At 36.5% G+C, this 17,972-nt stretch overlaps 1 protein-coding gene across 4 annotated transcripts in view; it reads left to right on the forward strand.

Moving 5' to 3' along the window:
- Positions 1–17,972, forward strand: part of SLC44A5 (solute carrier family 44 member 5) — a 418,726-nt gene that overhangs the window by 347,715 nt on the left and 53,039 nt on the right. For all 4 annotated transcript variants that reach the window (XM_017531591.2, XM_037739634.1, XM_017531572.2 and 1 more), the window contains exons 5-9: positions 3,397–3,481; positions 11,653–11,778; positions 12,607–12,667; positions 16,007–16,130; positions 17,514–17,597. In XM_017531591.2, the coding sequence (XP_017387080.1) occupies positions 3,397–3,481; positions 11,653–11,778; positions 12,607–12,667; positions 16,007–16,130; positions 17,514–17,597 (480 nt within the window). The remainder of the gene's footprint in view (positions 1–3,396; positions 3,482–11,652; positions 11,779–12,606; positions 12,668–16,006; positions 16,131–17,513; positions 17,598–17,972) is intronic.

A 17,972-nucleotide genomic window follows, 5' to 3' on the forward strand; every position in this document is an offset into this window, starting at 1 on the left:
ACTGTCTCTATACCCCTGTATGGTGCATTCATTGTTCAGCACATTTCAATATGCATCCCATGCTCCAAATATTGCTGAACTCTCCCATACAATTGTGAGCAAATCACATCCTCCACATTCTTATCTTGTGTGGTGAGGCTTATTCATCTTTTGGTACTTTCGTTATTTTATTCCACTGAGTCTCAGGAAAGAAAGGCTTAAGTGCCTGGTACATCATCTTGAACTAGCAGTTTGCTGTTGTTTCTATTTTATTTCTTGATAGAAATATAATTTAAATTATGAGTTACTTCCTCAGTTATTCCCACAGAATTGCTCAGCTGCAAACACCACCATCTACTTTGCACCTAAAAAATCTGAGGTCCGTTGAAATTTGAGAATATCAGAGGCTGTGGTAAAATGACTGTAGCTTTGTACTGAAATACTAAGGATGATTCTAAGACTTACTTGAAAAAAACTTTGAAATAAATCTTTTCTAAAACTTATTTTGGAATTGGTCCCATTCATTCCAAAACATCTGATAAGTGCCTAGAGTGGGCCAAGTATGAGGTTAGGTTCTGGCAAGGTAGGGATGTAAAGATGAATAAGATATAAACCTTACCCTTGAGGATAATATAATCTGGTGAATAACTTGAGTTTATATAGCAGTTTGCAGTTTATAAATCAATTTTACCTATGGTGAACTCTTGGCACTTACTGATTTACCATTCACAGTTTTAACTACCCACAAGGGACCCCAGTGATCCATGATATGTATAATTTATTCATTTGCTTAAGTACAAATTTGAATCACATGCACTGTGAGACTGTGTTGAGGATGTAGTTGCTTGGGTGGTGAAATACTGAAGCTAACACTTGTAGATCTCAAAGTAGTAGACTTGTACATATTTATTATGAATTTATAACCAGCTTCAGCCATTTGAAATCAGTGGGATGCAAACATAGAATGGGTTTATTTTTCTCATATCATTGCCTTTAACAATGCTTCTTCAGATCTCCCTTCTCACTTTGATATTTCGGGCAAATTACATAGCTTTCAGACACTTTCTATTGTTAAAATTGCAATGTAGTCCAATTTAAGATTTCAGTTTTATTTCTTCCAATCTGCAAGCTCAGGTTTCACTCTGCCAAAGACCTTGAAGTGGGAGAGAGGACCTGGCCTGCTATTTCTCGTCTCCTCTCTTCCTTTCTGGTTCTAGCTCATTCATTATGCTGTGAGGGATGGAAGGAGAAGAAAAGGGATGATGCATTATTTTCCTGGCTACTGCCCATTCTTACTAAAGAAAAAAGAACTAGGATGTTTCTGTGGACTTGCTTTGCTGTTGTTGTTGTCACTGTGGCTAGGACATAACTGACCAGCCATGAACACTCACTGGGGCAGGCATCCAAGGGCTGACTCTCATAGGGTGCAGGTGGACATTTTCTGGGGAAGTCCACACGGAATAGCTCTTTGATGTAAGTGATCAGCTTTGGTTTGCCCTCTTCCAAACCCCTTCAACTACATCCATGGTGACTCACCTCCACAGTTTGTTTTTGTTTTTTTGAGATGGAATTTTGCCCTGTCACCAGGCTGGAGTACAGTGGTACAATCTTGGCTCACTGCAACCTCCACCTCCCAGGTACAAGCAATTCTCCTGCCTCAGCCTCCCAAGCAGCTGGGACTACAGATGTGTGCCACCATGCCTGGCTAATTTTTGTATTTTTAGTGGAGACAGGTTTTCACCATGTTGGCCAGGATGATTTCAATATTTTGACCTCGTAATCCACCTGCCTTGGGCTCCCAAAGTGCTGGGATTACAGGCATGAGCCGCCATGCCCAGCCACCTCCACAGTTTCTTAATGTCAGGTGAGGTACCACCAGGGAGACTCGAGCCCATTTATTGACTCCATATCCTACTGTGATGGGGTGTTTTACTGCTGACCTCTTTCTGCCTCACTGACTTTTTTTCAGTTCTCTTGTGGTCTCTTTGGGTCTCATTTCTCCCTGCTGAAATGGTCATGAAAGGCTGACTAGCAGGACTAGCAGGTCTGCCACATAAGAGATGTTCAATCGGAAACTGAGATGTTGGTCTACCCTTCTTACTGCACCTTTAGTCTCTATGAGAGATTCTTTTAGAACCCTCTATAACTTGGGATTTGGAAGAAACAACTCATCCTCTCCTCAGTGAGGATGGAAAGGAAAGTTCTATTAACTGCAATCATTATTGCCAACTCCACAGTCTCCGATCCACCTCCCTCCCCACACCATTGGCTTGTGTAGACAGAAGTAGGAAGTGGGTGGAAGTGATTTAAGGATCTAGCCCTAATTTCTTGTGGAAGACTGTCTTTATCCTTAGATTTGGATCCTACTTACTGATTTTGAGTCAGTAGGAAAAGTACTGCTCAACAGCCCATTACATTTTGTGCTATGCGTGTAGTCACATTAATTGGAGAATTGACAAAGAGCTAGGAAACATTCTTCCTGAATGTTTAGGGCTATGTTTCTTAAGATAAGGTTTACAGAACACTGTATCTGAATCCACTGGGGAGCTTAGAAGAAAAGATACTAATTCCTGGGCCCCATATCTAAATATCTGGACTCCTGGGGGTTGGGAAAGAGTCGGGAATCAAGATTTTGAACCAACACTTCAGGTTTTACTTGGGCATGCTGAAGTTGGGCAACCACTTGCCTGAAATCCACTGCACATTACTTAGGCCCTCCCAATACCTCTGTGAAGTAGGTAGGAATAGTATTATTTTCATTTTATTGATAAGAAGATTGGGATTCAAGAGAATCATGGCTTGCTAAATGGCAGCATAATATACCACTCGAAACTAGTGATAATAAGTATCAACCTGCCCCATTAGTCTGCTACTGGCTATAATTTTCAGCAGAGAAAATATAACTTAATTCATTTATGTTTTTTTGATTACCAAAGTAATATATATTCACTTTATGAAATCCACAAAAGCACAAAAATTAACTAAAATATAATCTCAACATTCAGATGTAATAATTTGTTTCTTCATGTTATATCTGTTTTATAAAATTAAAATCAAATTATATGTTAATACTTTTTAGTAATCTGCTTCCTAAAATTGATGTATTGTGAATTTCACCATCCATTAAATATGTTCTTTAACATTATTTTCAATGTGAATGTAATGTTCTACTTTATGGGTATGCAAATCTATTTAACCAATCTCATGTTGATGGATAGTTTGATTACTTCAACTTTTTACTACTAAAAAAATACTTTAAAGGTTGGGTACTTAAGGGAGAGGGGGAATGTATTTCAGCTGTTTAGATATAATGAAGCCAATTATTAAAGGTTATTTATAAAAAGTGTTCAGGGTCTGAAATGATATGGAACATTTCCATGGCCACTAAAAAGATTATGTTGTTTTCTTTCTTAACAGGAACAAGACCATTTTGTTTTACTTTAACCTATTACGTTGTACCAGTCCCTCCATGATGCTAAACCTACAGTGCCCTACCACACAGGTAAGGCAAAAGGTGACTCACTGATGGTGTCAGCCATTCCAAATACTCTTGGATAAAAAAATTCAGAAATTCGATTTGAGTTCTCTCTCTCTCTCTCTCTCTCTCTCTCTCTCTCTCTCTGTGTGTGTGTATGTGTGTGTGAATTATAGATTTCTAGAAGATGGGAAGACATAAATCTGAGCTTATATTTGTTTATATACAATCAAAACTAAGCAGAAATTAATCATTTAGAATCACTTAGGAAGCTCAATGATTGTCTTGTACAACCACTTACTTTTATAAATAAATATTTGCAGCCCAGAGAAATGGAGACTTTTTTATCAAGATCAGCATTGTATTAGGAGTAAAGCTAGCTACTATAACTAATAAACCCAAGTTTTTCAGTGACTTCACACAGTAACATTTATTTTTTGACCATGTAACAGTACCAGGCAGGCGTTTGTGATCAGTAGGTACTCTCCTTTAGGGTCCTTCCATCTTAAGGGTGGCTTAAGCACTTAAGGGTGACTCTGCTATTCCTTAAATCCTCCCCATCATCTGCATCCAGCAACAAAAAGAACTTAGTGAGGATGAATAAAACACTCCTGCTCTTAAAAGCCTTGGATAAGAAGTTTTACACATTGCATTTCCACTCATATGCCACAGACTCAAACTGGTTGTAAGTGGTCACACCTCTCAAAGACCTAAAGACAGAAATATCATGTGACCCAGCAATCTCCTTACTGGGTATGTACCCAAGGTAATATAAATCATTCTATTAAAAGATGCATGCATGTGTATGTTCACCGCAGCGCTATTCACAATAGCAAAGACATGGAATCAAGCTAAATGCCCATCAATGATAGATTGGATAAAGAAAATGTGGTACATAAACACCATGGAATACTATGCAGCCATAAAAAAGAACAAGGTCATGTCTTTTGCAGAGAAATGTATGGAGCTGAAGGTCATTATCCTTAGAAAACTAAAACAAGAACAGAAAACCAAATACCACATGTTCTCACTTATAAATGAGAGCTAAATGATGAGAACATATGGACACAAAGAGGGGAACAACAGACACTGGAGCCTCTCACAAGGTGGAGGGTGGGAGGAGGAAGAAGATCAGGAAGAAAAACTCATGGATACTCAGCTTAATAACTAGCTAATGAAATAATCTGTTCAACAGACCCCCATGACACAAGTTTACCTACGTAACAAACCGGCACATGTACCTCTGAACTTAAAGTTTATAAAAAAAGAAATTTAAATGTTTCTAATCCCACAAAAAATAGGTTACACCCAGATTCAAGGAGAAGGGAATTGAGCAATGTAGGTGTGAGCTGAGCTGCCTTTTCTATACCATGGAACAAATGGAATAAGAGACACAAACCTCAATGAATTGTTAAGTGTATTTTCTGTAGTCTACCTCTCTGTCCTCTAGAACACCCTTCTTCCCAAAGGAGAACCCATAGTCTCATGTAGTACTATCTTTAACTCAAAGCCTGGGTTCTATAGATGATGCATAGTTCTCTTTATGAAGTCTTGACACTATATGTATAATGAGCAACAAGGACAGAAAAATTAGAATTACAAACTCCCATTTAGAAAAGAAGGAGTGATAAATACACAGCCATTTCTGGATCGCAGCAATGGAGAACAGTCTTTTATTCCACCTGGACTGTGTTATCTGAGAACTCCCTCATCCGTTGCTTCCTGTAGCTCTTTGCTTGGCCACCTGGGGGGTAATTTTCTGTCCTTTAGCCTCCAGACCATGCGAATGCTGAGCACTGGAAAGTATGCTGTGTTGAGGGCCATATTGCTTTGAAGCTCACTTCTTGTTGTGCAAGTTTCATATCACAAATATTATTTTAACAGTGAAAGGCTTCTTAAGGCTAGCTCTTTTTAAAAAAATTTAACTTTTTTTTTTTTTTTTTTTTTTTTTTTTTTTTTTTTTAGCATTATTGTTACCTCAGAAACTTAGTAGTAGACTTCTGACTTTTTTTATTCTTCTTGGTTCCATGTGCCGGTAACTATACCCAAACCTGGTCCCTAGGATTAGTTTGTAAATCTGCTTTATTTCTTTGTTTCCTTATCTCCTCAAAGACTTTTGAAATCTTACTTCTTCTGAGACTAAAGCCCACTTGGGATGTTGGTATTTTAGTTCTGTGACCACTTCTACCCACTTCCCCAAAGGCAAACCCTTGACCTTGTCAATATTAATAATTGCTCACCTTTGTAATATCAGTTTCTCTGATCATCTCAATTCCTCTGACATTTCAACTCCAATAATTCTTTTACATTACTGGCACCTGCAAACAACTGATCTTAACCCATCCAAAGTATCGCTCAGTTCCTTCACGTTTGCATCTCCCTTCTTACCTGACTTATATTCCACAGTCCCTGAGTGAAATCACTCCCTTATACATATTCTCAATTCCATTGTTCGCTGTCCCTGGCAAAATCTGACTGTAAAGATAGCTCTCAGCCTACTCCCTGCCTGAACCCAGGCAGCTGTGTGTTCTTGGAGAAAAATATGCAACAGTCATTTAAATTCAGGACCTAACTTCAAGTGGGCCATTAGTGCTGTCCCTGAACCAAACCACAGACCCTTGTCCATTCTATAGTCTACTGCCCTAGAAAACAATTTCACACCTTTTCCTCTCACATGGAACCTCCAAGATCTCTTTCCCAATCTCTATGCCAGCCTCTGACTTTGCTTCCTGTCTCACTGAGCAAGTACAAGATTCAGAAGACAACTTTTAAAATCTCCACCTTGTCATCCATTTGCCCACCTATCTTCATGTATGTCATATACTCATTCTGCCTTCCCTCTAGTTCCCCGTGGGTGAACTGCCTGTGCTTCTGAGACCAGGGCATCCATTTCTCACAAAATCTCATCCTCTCACATACTTAAGCACATCACTTCAGAAATGTTGTTTTTTTCTTTTATTATCATTTTTCCTTCTCTACTATTTTATCCCCATCAATATACAAAGCGTATGGGTTGATCATTAATCCTCCTCAAGTATTTCTGCAGATGTTGCCTTCTTAATGAGGCTTCCTTCACTGTTTATTCAAAATTATAATCCCACCCAGCCATTCCTCTCTCTTTCTAGTGTCCTATCATTATTTACCTGCCATCTTATACCATCTTATTCATTTCCACTTATTACCATCGTGTAATATTTTACTTATTTATTATTTGTTTCCTGTCTCCCTCTACTAGAAGAAAAATTGCTTAAGGGCAAATATTTTTATCTGTTTTGTTCACTGCTGTTGTTTCTTTCACCTTAACAATTTTTCCCCTTGACCCCACATCCCCTCCAGCTATTGGTCCATATCTATGTACCTCTTTTTTTTCAAAATTCCTCAAAAGAATAGTCTACATTCATCTATCTAAATCCCTTTCTCTCACTCTCATACAAGCTTTTATCCCTACTTCAATGTCCCCAAACAATACCATCGACTGCAACATTATTAAACTAATGGTTATTATTAAATCCACATTTACTCGATCTAACAATAGTATTTAGTCAATCTCTCCTCCTTAAAATACCTCTTTGCACCTGGCTTCCAGGTCACAACATTCTTCTATATTTTCTTCCAACTCTCTGGCTACTCCCATCAGTCTCTTTTTAATGTGTTCTATTCATCTTTCCAACATCTTTTAGACATTGCATTTCCCTCCCACAAGAAGCTTAGTCCTCTTCTAAGTTTGTATTTACTTCTTTGATGATCTCACTTGGTCTCATGGGTTTAACATCATCTACATGCTGACCTCTGAAATTTACATCTCCAAATAAATCTGCTCCCTGAGCTCCAGACCTTTCTATCCAACCACCCATGCTATATCTCTACATGAATATTTAGTTGGCATCACAAATTTAATGTGTCCACAACTGAATTCCTAATCTGCGACTTTATCCCTAAAATTGTTCCCCACCCCAACGTCTTCCCTGTCTCAATTAATGCCAGCTCCAAATGCCTTGATTTCTACCTTATCTTTGATTTCTCTCTCTCTCATACCCATGTTCGAGCCCACCTTAGGTCTCCCTCCAAAATGTACCCTGAACCAAACTATTTCTCACCACCTCTTCCTTAGTTCAAGGAGCTAATCATCTCTTTTTTAGATTAGTTCAGGGATCTCCTGACTAGTCTTTCTGCTTCTGTCCTTGCCCCCTTCCCTTTGCCATCTCTTTTCCACCCAGTAGCCGTGTGTGGTCCTCTTAAATATAAATCTGATTATGTCTCTTCTTTGCTTAAATGCCCCAATAGCTTCCCAAGTTACTCATATGAAAGCCAAAGTCCTAACAATGGCCTGTAAGATCCTTCACTGTCTGACCCACTCTCTGACCACATATCCTATTCTACTCCCTTTGCTCACTGCACTTGGGTCATACTGGCCATTTGTGGTCAGTATGAAAGGATCCAGGAACTCTCCTGCCTCAGACGTAGACTTTGCTGTTCTCCCTACTTAGAGAATTCTTCCTCCAGATGACCATATGTCTTGATTGCTCATCGGTTCAAGAATTTCTGCAAATGTTACCTTCTTAGTTAGGCATCTTTAACTATCTCTCTAAAATTAGAATCCCTCCCAGTCACTCCTTTCTCTCCCTGTAGCCTCCTTTCCAGCCTTATTTATTTATCATCACATACCATCTTATTTACTACTATTTATTACCATCTTATGACAAACGTTTTACTTATTGTTTGTTATCTGTCTCCTCCTAGCAGAAGACAAATTGCTGGAGGGCAAGGATTTTTATGTGTTGTTCACTACTAATTCCATCCTCAGCACTTATTACAGGCTCAGAGTAGGGGATCAGTAAATATTTACTAAATGAATGAACAAATAAGACAATGAATATCTTCCTACTCCTAGTTTAAGAATTTTTCCTCTATACTCTACAAATGTGTCGTTCCTATGATAAAACAAAATATACTTGCATATTATGCTTTTTTGTTGTTTCATGAATGATTTACTAGATCATCTTTTCTTCACAACAAATGTAGTGTTTTAACCTTCAATGTAATTCACTCTCCCAGCCACCAAATTCTAATTTGTAATTGAGTGCTAAGCCTATCTGCATTAAAGATAAAAATAGTGATACAGAACTTTATGCAAAGTGCCCTTTGTGTTACACAGAGAATCAGAACTGAGTCAGAATATATTTTAGCTGCTAATAATGCAGACTTGCATTTAGTCTTCAAGACAATGGTGAATCTACTGATCTGAGCCATATTTTTATGCACCATATTCTTGTTAACTGCCGACATGGTCCAGATATGTGTCACAAGCACTTAAAGGAGAGACTGTGATCAATCGGCACACCCAACCTCAATGTGACCTTCATTTTGACTAATTATATGTTGATTGCTACTAATCAGCACCCTATTTGAAGTGAACAAATTGGTCTGATAGAGGAAGAAAGTAAAATGCAGTTGTATTGTTTTTTAACAGCTCATTTGTGTCTAGAATGAGAGTTGATGTGATTCCCCTTAACAAACCACGTTTTATCATTTTAATTACTTTCTTTTATGTGTTGCATACCCAGCACTTTTCTATGTGTAGTTTACATTGTTTGTGTGTGTGCTTTATAAATACAGAATCATTACGGTCTCAATTCAGAAGTATCTACCATCATTTAAAGCCTGTAAAAGCGTTAGTGCTTTTAGTACTCACTTTTATAAATCCATTTAAGTGTAACCAGTAGAAGTAGTTCAGTTGTCTTTCAATGTCATATGAGTCAATTGTCGAAGTCTAAATGTCTGTAAAATATCTCCTAATATGTTAATGGTTTATTCAGCTTAGCTCTAATCAGAGTGAACTTTTGACATTTGCATTGATAATCATCTTAACCTTCTTCTAAAAGATGTGGGTGTGTTGCATACTGTGAATGTCCCTAAATAATTCTTCAGCTTTCTTAGAAAGATACCTATGAAGACACTAGTATTTTCTCTAATGGTACATGCATGTGCATATGTGAGTGTGTGTGTGCATGCACGTGTGGATGAGAGACTGAGAAAGAGGAAATACATGGGGAGGGAGGATGTGGAGATGGGTTGTTTGCCTTGCCAAAATTTCTAGGAGGAATTGGACTGCTGTTGCTTCAAGACAATATTAACTGTGAGATTTGAGGCATATGCATTTCATTATTCTCTTGCTAACTTAGCTGTAGGGCCCACACCGAATGCCTTTGTGCATACCAGGAACATAACCCAAAAGATGGAAAGGAGATGTCAGCTAAGCAGCAATGTTTTACCTAATTGCCAATGGGTTGAGCTACAGGTTGGCCAATGAGAATAATTACTAGAGCAGGGAGATGGAGCAAGTCAGGGCTGAGAAGTATTTCAGATGGAGGAAGTGAAAGTGATGGAGAAACTTGAAAGGGTTAGCTGCAGTTCACATGGCTTCATCTGACTTTTGTTATTTATTGCAAACAAAAGCAAAACTAATAGAGTACATCTCTTCTGATTCTGCCTTCCCTCTGTGGAGTCACTAATTGGATTTCAGTGGTGGCTTCGTGGACTAGCACAGTGATCTGGTTTGGCACTGATAGGCCCCCAAAGTTTATTAATATAAAATAATTGCAAAGATGACCTGTCTGCCCACATGTAGATGGTGCTGGTAAAAGACCATACTGATGATTGATCATGGCAAATAGCCCTGATCTGTTAGTTTCTTATGGTGCTAAAACCTCAGTTACTTTTTGAGAATTGTGTTTAAGAATTCACTGGCACTAAAAATTATTAGTGGCATAAGTGTTCAATATTCAGAGAATTTTAAATTATCATTTTATTCATATTTAGGAAAGGAAGGAAGATTTTAACCCTGAACATATATGTACTACACAAGCATACCCTAAAATCATAAAGTATTTTATTAAAAGTGTATCACTGTACCATGGTAGGGGTCACACAACCACACATCTGATAAAATGGCATAGAACTACACACATACACACACACACAAGCAAGTGTATAAAACAGGTAAGCTCTGAGTAAGGTTGGTGGCTTCTAACTGTCTTACTCTGTTTAGTGTTGCTATAAAACAAATACCTGAGGCTGGGCAATTTATAAGGAAAAGAGGTTTGTTTGGCTCATGTTTCTGCAGGTTGTTACAAGAAACATGGAGCCAGCATTTGCTTCTGTTGAGGGCTTCAGCTTTCTGCCTTCCACTCGTACTGGAAGGCAAAGAGGAGCTGGCATGTGCAGAAATTACATGGCTAGTGAGAAAACAAGAGAAGATAAGGGAGGCTCCAGGCCCTTTTTAACAACCAAATCTTGAGGGAATTAATAGATTGAGAACCTACTCATCATCACAAGAACAGGGGGCATCTTCCCTCATGAACAGGACAGATTCTCCCTGAACTGTAAGTACAGGGTAGAGCTGCATCTATGAACCAGATACCTCCCATTAGGCCCCATCTTCAACAATGGGGATCAAATTTCATGAGGTATGTGGGGACAAATATCCAAACTATAGCAGTAACAATATTAATTTCCTGCTTATGATAATGTGTTATGGTTATGCAAGTTCTTACCACTGAGGGAAACAGAGTGAAAGGTATGTGAAATCCCTATTATTTCTCACAACTGCATGTTGATCTACAATGATCTCAAACTCAAAAGTTGAAAATAAGTCTGTCACTGTATGGTATCTTGTTTTAACATAACATCAATATCAAAGAGCAAAGAGCAGAGATTGGTAACTAGTACATGAAATTTCATTTTTTACAGTAAGACTAGAAAATTGATTTAGATCAGGTACAGTAGCTTACACCTATAATCCTAGCATTTTGGGAGGCTGAGATGGGCAGATCACTTGAGCTCAGGAGTTTGAGACCAGCCTGGGGAATATGGCAAAACCCCATTTCTACAAAAAATACAAAAATTAGCTGGGCATGGTGATTCTTGCCTGTAGTCTAAGCTACTTAAAGGGTTGAAATGGGAGGATCACTTGAGCCCAGGAAGGTTGAGGCTGCAGTGAGCCATGATCATACCACTGTCTCTAGAAAATTTAAAAAGAAATGAAGAAAAAGAGAGAGAAAGAAAATTGATTTAGGTTTCTTAGATGTAAAACAGTGCATTGCTTTTTATTGTGGTGGATAATTTATAAGCTTAACTTTATAGGTAGTTCCTGGGTGTGTTCAACTCAGTTCAGTTCTCCTCACTTTGTTCGTTCACAGATCTGTGTCTCCAAGTGCCCAGAAAAATTTTTAACCTATGTGGAAATGCAACTTTTATACACAAAAGACAAGAGCTACTGGGAAGACTACCGTCAGTTCTGCAAGACCACTGCTAAGCCTGCAAAGGTAGGTGTGTTTAATCTTAAAGCTAGAGAAGAATTTAACTTTTTTTTCAATTTCAAGTGTAACATGAGCATTTGTTACCGAACAAACTCCTGAAACTTCTAGGAAATGATTAGACACAATTTCATTAAAACACAAATGCATAAGTACTGAATGTGTACACACACCATTTATAGCACATCATTTTATAGATTTGGGGTGTTATGAAAAGCTGTTTTGTCTGGTTAATTAGCTTCTACTATTTCCTGACACCAACAAATTCTCTACTTGGATAGATTTTTACTCTAGAACTAGGAGTTAATGTCATTTGCAGTCACCATTTTGTTAATGTGATGATGAAGCTCCATAGCAACTTAGTAACAAGTAGATTTTTATTTCCAAACTCAGTTTGGTAACAACTCTTTTTAAAAACCCCAACCCCTTACCTAGGTGAGTGATAGGTAAGAAATTCTAAATCATCCTTATGTTAAATAATAGAAATGGTTTCCAAATTAGAGAAGACGTTGTTTTTCTAGAAAAAAATAAAGAAAGAAAGAAATTAGAGACTCAGGATATGACTAAGAAAAAGATACATACCTCCAAAGGTGTGCCTTGTTTTCAAATGATCTGGTTTTATTATTGTTGGTTTGATTGAATTACAATTAGGACATTTCAGAAAGTTAAGCAACCTTGTGTGTATGTGTGATAGTCTTACAATTAATATTATTAGGAGAAGTAATTTGGAATAAGGAGATTATTATGGAGTTAAATTTTTAAAGGACATATTTAGATTGAGTATAAAGTAATCATCACATGGTCTTTGAAATGTTAACATTCTTTCTTTTATTTTAGTCTCTCACACAACTTTTACTGGATGATGATTGTCCAACAGCGATTTTTCCAAGCAAACCTTGTAAGTGGCAATTATTTTACCTTAAAAACACAGAATCTACCAAAATCCTACTTAATTAAGTTCCCATATTTCACAATTGATGAGACTGAGGCCAAGAATGGCCCTCTGACTGTCCTAAAGTCACAGAGTTGATTAGTAGAAAAGTCAAAAGTAGAGCTCATCTCTTGACTCCAACCAGGTACCTTTCCACTGGAACTCTGTGATTTTTTAAATTTTCCTTCATAAACATACAAGAAAAAGATTGAAAGTTGAAAGCTCAGTCAGATTGATCATTTGGTGCTTTAGAAGCATACATAAACACAAACATAGACACACTCATATACACCGACTCCTGATTTTAGCTGAAAACTTTGTTCAGAAATTGCCTGGGGAGTAGGGGGAGGACATATACTTGTCTTAATCACTTGAAATATTTATATATATTCAGAATTAGTCAATATTTTGTTTATTTAAAATTATAAACTATATTTAAGTAATACTTTGTTTGGACAAAATGAGGCCCAGTACTTTGGGAGGCCAAGGTGGGAGGCTTGCTTGAGTTCGAGACCAACCTCAGCAACACAGTGAAACTCTGTCTCTACAAAAGTTTTAAAAAGAAATTAGTGAGACATGGCAAGTCCCAGCTACTTGGGAGGCCAAGATGGGAGGATCACTTGAGCCGAGGAGTTGGGGCCTGTGGCTAGCTATGATTGTACCCCTGTACACAGCCTCAGTAACGGAGTAAAACGCTGTCTCTAAAAAAATAAAAATAAAAAGAAGAAAATAAAATAATCACTGAGTTTTCTTGCTTATGGATATAATCCTAATTATTAAAAAAAGCTTTAATTAAAATGTCCATCACATTTAAAGTATCAAAAAAAAAAAAAAAAAAAAACAAAATCAAAAAAAAAAAAAAAGAAATACTGTACTATCTAAGCGCAAAAGAATATTCGAATAAATTATAATGTATTCACTAAAGGAAACAGTTTAGAATTATTAAATACAACTATTAGAATAACATGCATGTGTATGTTATAATGTTAAATAAAATTCAAACTCTTACAAGCCATATAATGATAAACATGTATAAATTACAAACAAGCAAAAAGTTTGGAAAGATATATGCCAAAACATTAAGTAGTTGTTTTGGGGATGGTGAAACTGTGGGAAATTTCTCACTTCTTTCTTTTTTCTCTTTATTCGTTTTCCTACAATGTGGATATTTCTTTTAAAATGGAGGAAAGGCATCAGTCATTAGAATAGATAGTCAAATACCCACTAAAGTAGCTACCACCGAACATGTCTTATATGCTGCCATCACTCTTTGCTGGGTCATAAAAGACCTTGAAGCAAAGATCTAGGTCCCACAGCAGCAGCACTTACCAGGAAGTTCTCAGCGACAAATGTCCGCAGCCAAAATCAATGTTATAAATTTTTACGCAAAAGGATAAAAATAAACCATTAGTAACAAAAGACATAATAGGTATAAAAGTATAAGACATAGTCCCTGCCCTTACAAGTACAGTTTGGCTAAATCACACAGGAAAGGATGTACATTGGGGAATCAAAAATGAATAAGGCATAGTTCTTCACAGTCTAGTGAGAAAGACATTAAAGTAAATGTTGCAATCAACTTGTGTTCCTCCTAATATGAAATTAAATAGTACTCAATAGAATAGTATGCAGATAATAAAATTTGTTCATTAAAGAGTTCATAAAAGGAAATAGATGAGAATAAAAAAAATAAGGGAAAACACTGCATGTTCTGTATGATTTTGACCCTCAAAAAATATTTATTGTAGAAGAAAGACTGGAAAGAAATTCCCCAAAATGTTAATATAGTTCACGGTAGGTGGAAGGACTATGTATAGTTCTATATCTGTTTTATATTCTATCCACTTTCTGAATATGTAATCAACATATTTAGTAACAGAACCTAACAGATTGGATGAGATTATCCAGAAAAACGTATGAAACAAGGTCAGGAGACCCTCTGGGTAGGAACACTTGTATTTAAGGAGTAGAAAGGGATGGAGTGCACAGAAACACGGAAGGGAGGACAGGAGAGCATCTGGCCATGTAAGCCAAGAGGACAGTTTCAATACGACAAGGAGTTTCTACCATGTCAAAGGCTTGAAAAAGTTAACAAATTCGTCAGCAAATATTTACTGATTTCTACTGTGTGCCAAGCCCTGTTTTACATAATGGGTTTAAGCAGGATGAAGACTAAAACATATCTGGAGGTTTTGACAATCGAGAGGTCATTGGGACCACTGGGAGGATAATTTCCATGAAATGGTGGGGGCAAAACTCTGAACCGAGGGAGTAGAAGTAGCTGGTAAAGACTACTGTGTCATATTTACCACAGAAAGGAAGGGAAGAGCAGTAGAAAGGTGGGGCAGGTAAAGGAATCAGCCACATCTTAAGTGCAGCAGAAGCGAGAGATGAGCAGACAAGAAAATTCCTTTTTAAGCCAGGATAGTTGGGAAAGGCTTTAAAGAGACCTATTTCTTCTTTCCCCAGCTCAACTGCTTTAATATTTTCAGGTTTGAACTACATATGAGCCCATGCAAATCAGTGATTCTTCTTATAAGAAAAAAATGTGAAAATGATCCATTTCTGATTTTCCTTATTTCTTCACTTAAAATTGGGGTTTTAAAATACTTTTAGTAATAAATTTGTAAAGAAGCAAAGACTCTAATCAAAATAAAAACATAGAAGATCAAACAGTTATTTTACTTTTCTTAAAAATCATACTAGTCTACAAAGTGTAGGCCTCTTTTGATAGCTTCAGAATTTCCATTTTCAGCTCCACTAAAAACTGCTGTAAATGAAAAAGCTGGGAGATAAATTGTTAAGAATTCACAGACAAAAATTTAGTTGTTTTAGTAGCCTGAAGTTTGAGCTGGCTTTTATTTCCCAAGGTATTATTCCCTAATCTCCAATTTTCAAGATTTTACTCAAGTAGTACCTAATATATATTTTTAATAACAAAACTAAACTCAACCAGTAATACAAGTTAATGTGGCTTTCTACTAAAATGTTCTTGCCATGAATGATATGTATCATTGTTACTCTTTTAAAACCTAAGCTGTGCATTTTATTTATGATGACCTGATCAATATACCATGTGTAAAGTAATCAAGTTTAGAATGTAGCTTCAGAGTGTGATCATATTTGCTTTCTAGTCTTAGGACCATTAGAAAATTATATCATCAAGTAACAGGCAATGGGCTATCTATATTGAGCAATTTGCATGTCTAGCAAGAATTTGGTTATATATATAACAGAAAGTTTAAGAAAGGGAGGACATTATGAAAGAAGAAGTAGAAAAGTGATTTCTATAATTTATTTTTGCAGTTCTCCAGAGATGTTTCCCTGACTTCTCTACCAAAAATGGCACTTTAACAATAGGAAGTAGCATGGTGTTTCAAGATGGAAATGGAAAGACAAGAAGTGTTATAGAACTCAGGGATGCTGCAAAGTATGTGTTTATGTTGTAATTTTCAGTTTTGATGCATTTTGTTACTGCACTCAAGACTATAAAGCTTCTATCAGTTTAAGAGTTATAGAAAACAATTATATATATATGAAATATGGATTGAAGAACTTGATATATATTCATTAAGAAGAACATATAAAGGAGAAACCAGAATCAATTAGAAAGAATAATGATGTTTTTTCTGTTGCTGGAGTACAGTGGCATGATATCACGGCTCACTGCAACCTCCACCTTTCAGGGTCAAGTGATTCTCCTGTCCCAGCCTCCTGACTAGCTGGGATTTTAAAAAAGAAAGAAAGAATGAATAATGATGCTTTTCAAAATTTTTAAATCTTTCATTCTCAACAGGTACAGAAGTGTAATATAAAGAAATGTATTGGTGGCATATCAAATATCTTTGTACTAAGTATAGTGCAGTAAATTTACCCTTGGCTGTACACACATGGTGCTACATGTTACTGGAAAATATATTTCCCTGTGTGCACACATAAACACATACACACGTGTACAAACATAAATGCACACCGCATATCACTGTATTGCTCAGTTATAGATAAAAATGAAAGATATTCTATAAATGTATTTATCTTAAAAGACTTTAGCTGTATAATTAGTATAGTGTAGTTCCTGCATTTTTAGAATACAATAGCAGCATTCATGATTTTCAGAAATAAAAATCTGTGTAAAATAAATCTCAAAATAATAATACAAATATGATTCCATTGATATAATGGTCAGAAACAAGCAGAGCTAAATTTATTTCCCTGTTATGCATATATAATTAGTAAAATGAAAAAGAAAACTTTAGAAATTATTATCACAAAAGTCAGAATAGTGGTTACTTTGAGGAAGAGAGCGGTGTTACAGTTGGGGCACATGAAGAAGGGACTGACAATGTTGTCCTTATATGACTGTGTTCACTTTGATAATTCATCAAATTGGACACTGATTGTGAAATTTCTAGTAAGTGTTCCATCGTGCCTTACTGTCAGGATTAGGAAGGGGAATTAAAGATGATGCTCATTCTTGACTATGGGTTTTGCAAGTTAAAACTAATCTTATCATTTAAATTCATTTCTTACAGTGAGGTTTCTGCAATATTGAGGGAAGGCTGCAAACAATGGAAAAGGATTTGCTCACCATTCTTGAAAATCATGTTCTCTTTGTGTTCAGCTATAGCTCACTTTGCAGGTTTACTGGTGACATTTTATGTATTATTGTGGCTAGGAAAATAGTCACTACTGATAGATGGTTTCTGAAAACATGCTTTCAACAGCACCTTGCAGAATCCCTTTTATTATAACAAGAACATTTCTATTTAGTGGTCATCAAAAAGTAATTGATTTTTTCTTTCTTTCAATGCAGTGGTATTAATAAACTACTTGATGCAAAGTCACTTGGATTGAAAGTCTTTGAAGACTATGTAACAACTTGGTATTGGATTCTCATGTAAGTGAAAACACATAGATGTTTTTCTCCAGCCCCATTCTGATTTTATCTTTGTAGAATTCTTTCTTCAATTTTTTTGTTCTTATTCATGAATAAAAGATTCACTCAGATCTCAGTTCCTGCCATTTTCTTTATCAGATGAGGTGTGACAGTGGAAAGATATTTGGAAATATGCTCAGTGTTGGCAGAATGTAAATTTTAATTTTATTCACGAAAGTACTAATAAAAGTATTCTTATAAAAACATACTTCAAGTCATGTGAGGCAATATCTGCAGGACTTCTGTATCTGTAATACTCTGCAGTAATCATCACATGCTACCGTGGATGCAGGATTGTTTCTCAGATTCTTTTTCTAATTTGTCCCTCCCTTGACT

Source organism: Cebus imitator, unplaced genomic scaffold (genome assembly GCF_001604975.1).
Source record: "Cebus imitator isolate Cc_AM_T3 unplaced genomic scaffold, Cebus_imitator-1.0 Scaffold3, whole genome shotgun sequence".
NCBI lineage: Eukaryota > Metazoa > Chordata > Mammalia > Primates > Cebidae > Cebus > Cebus imitator.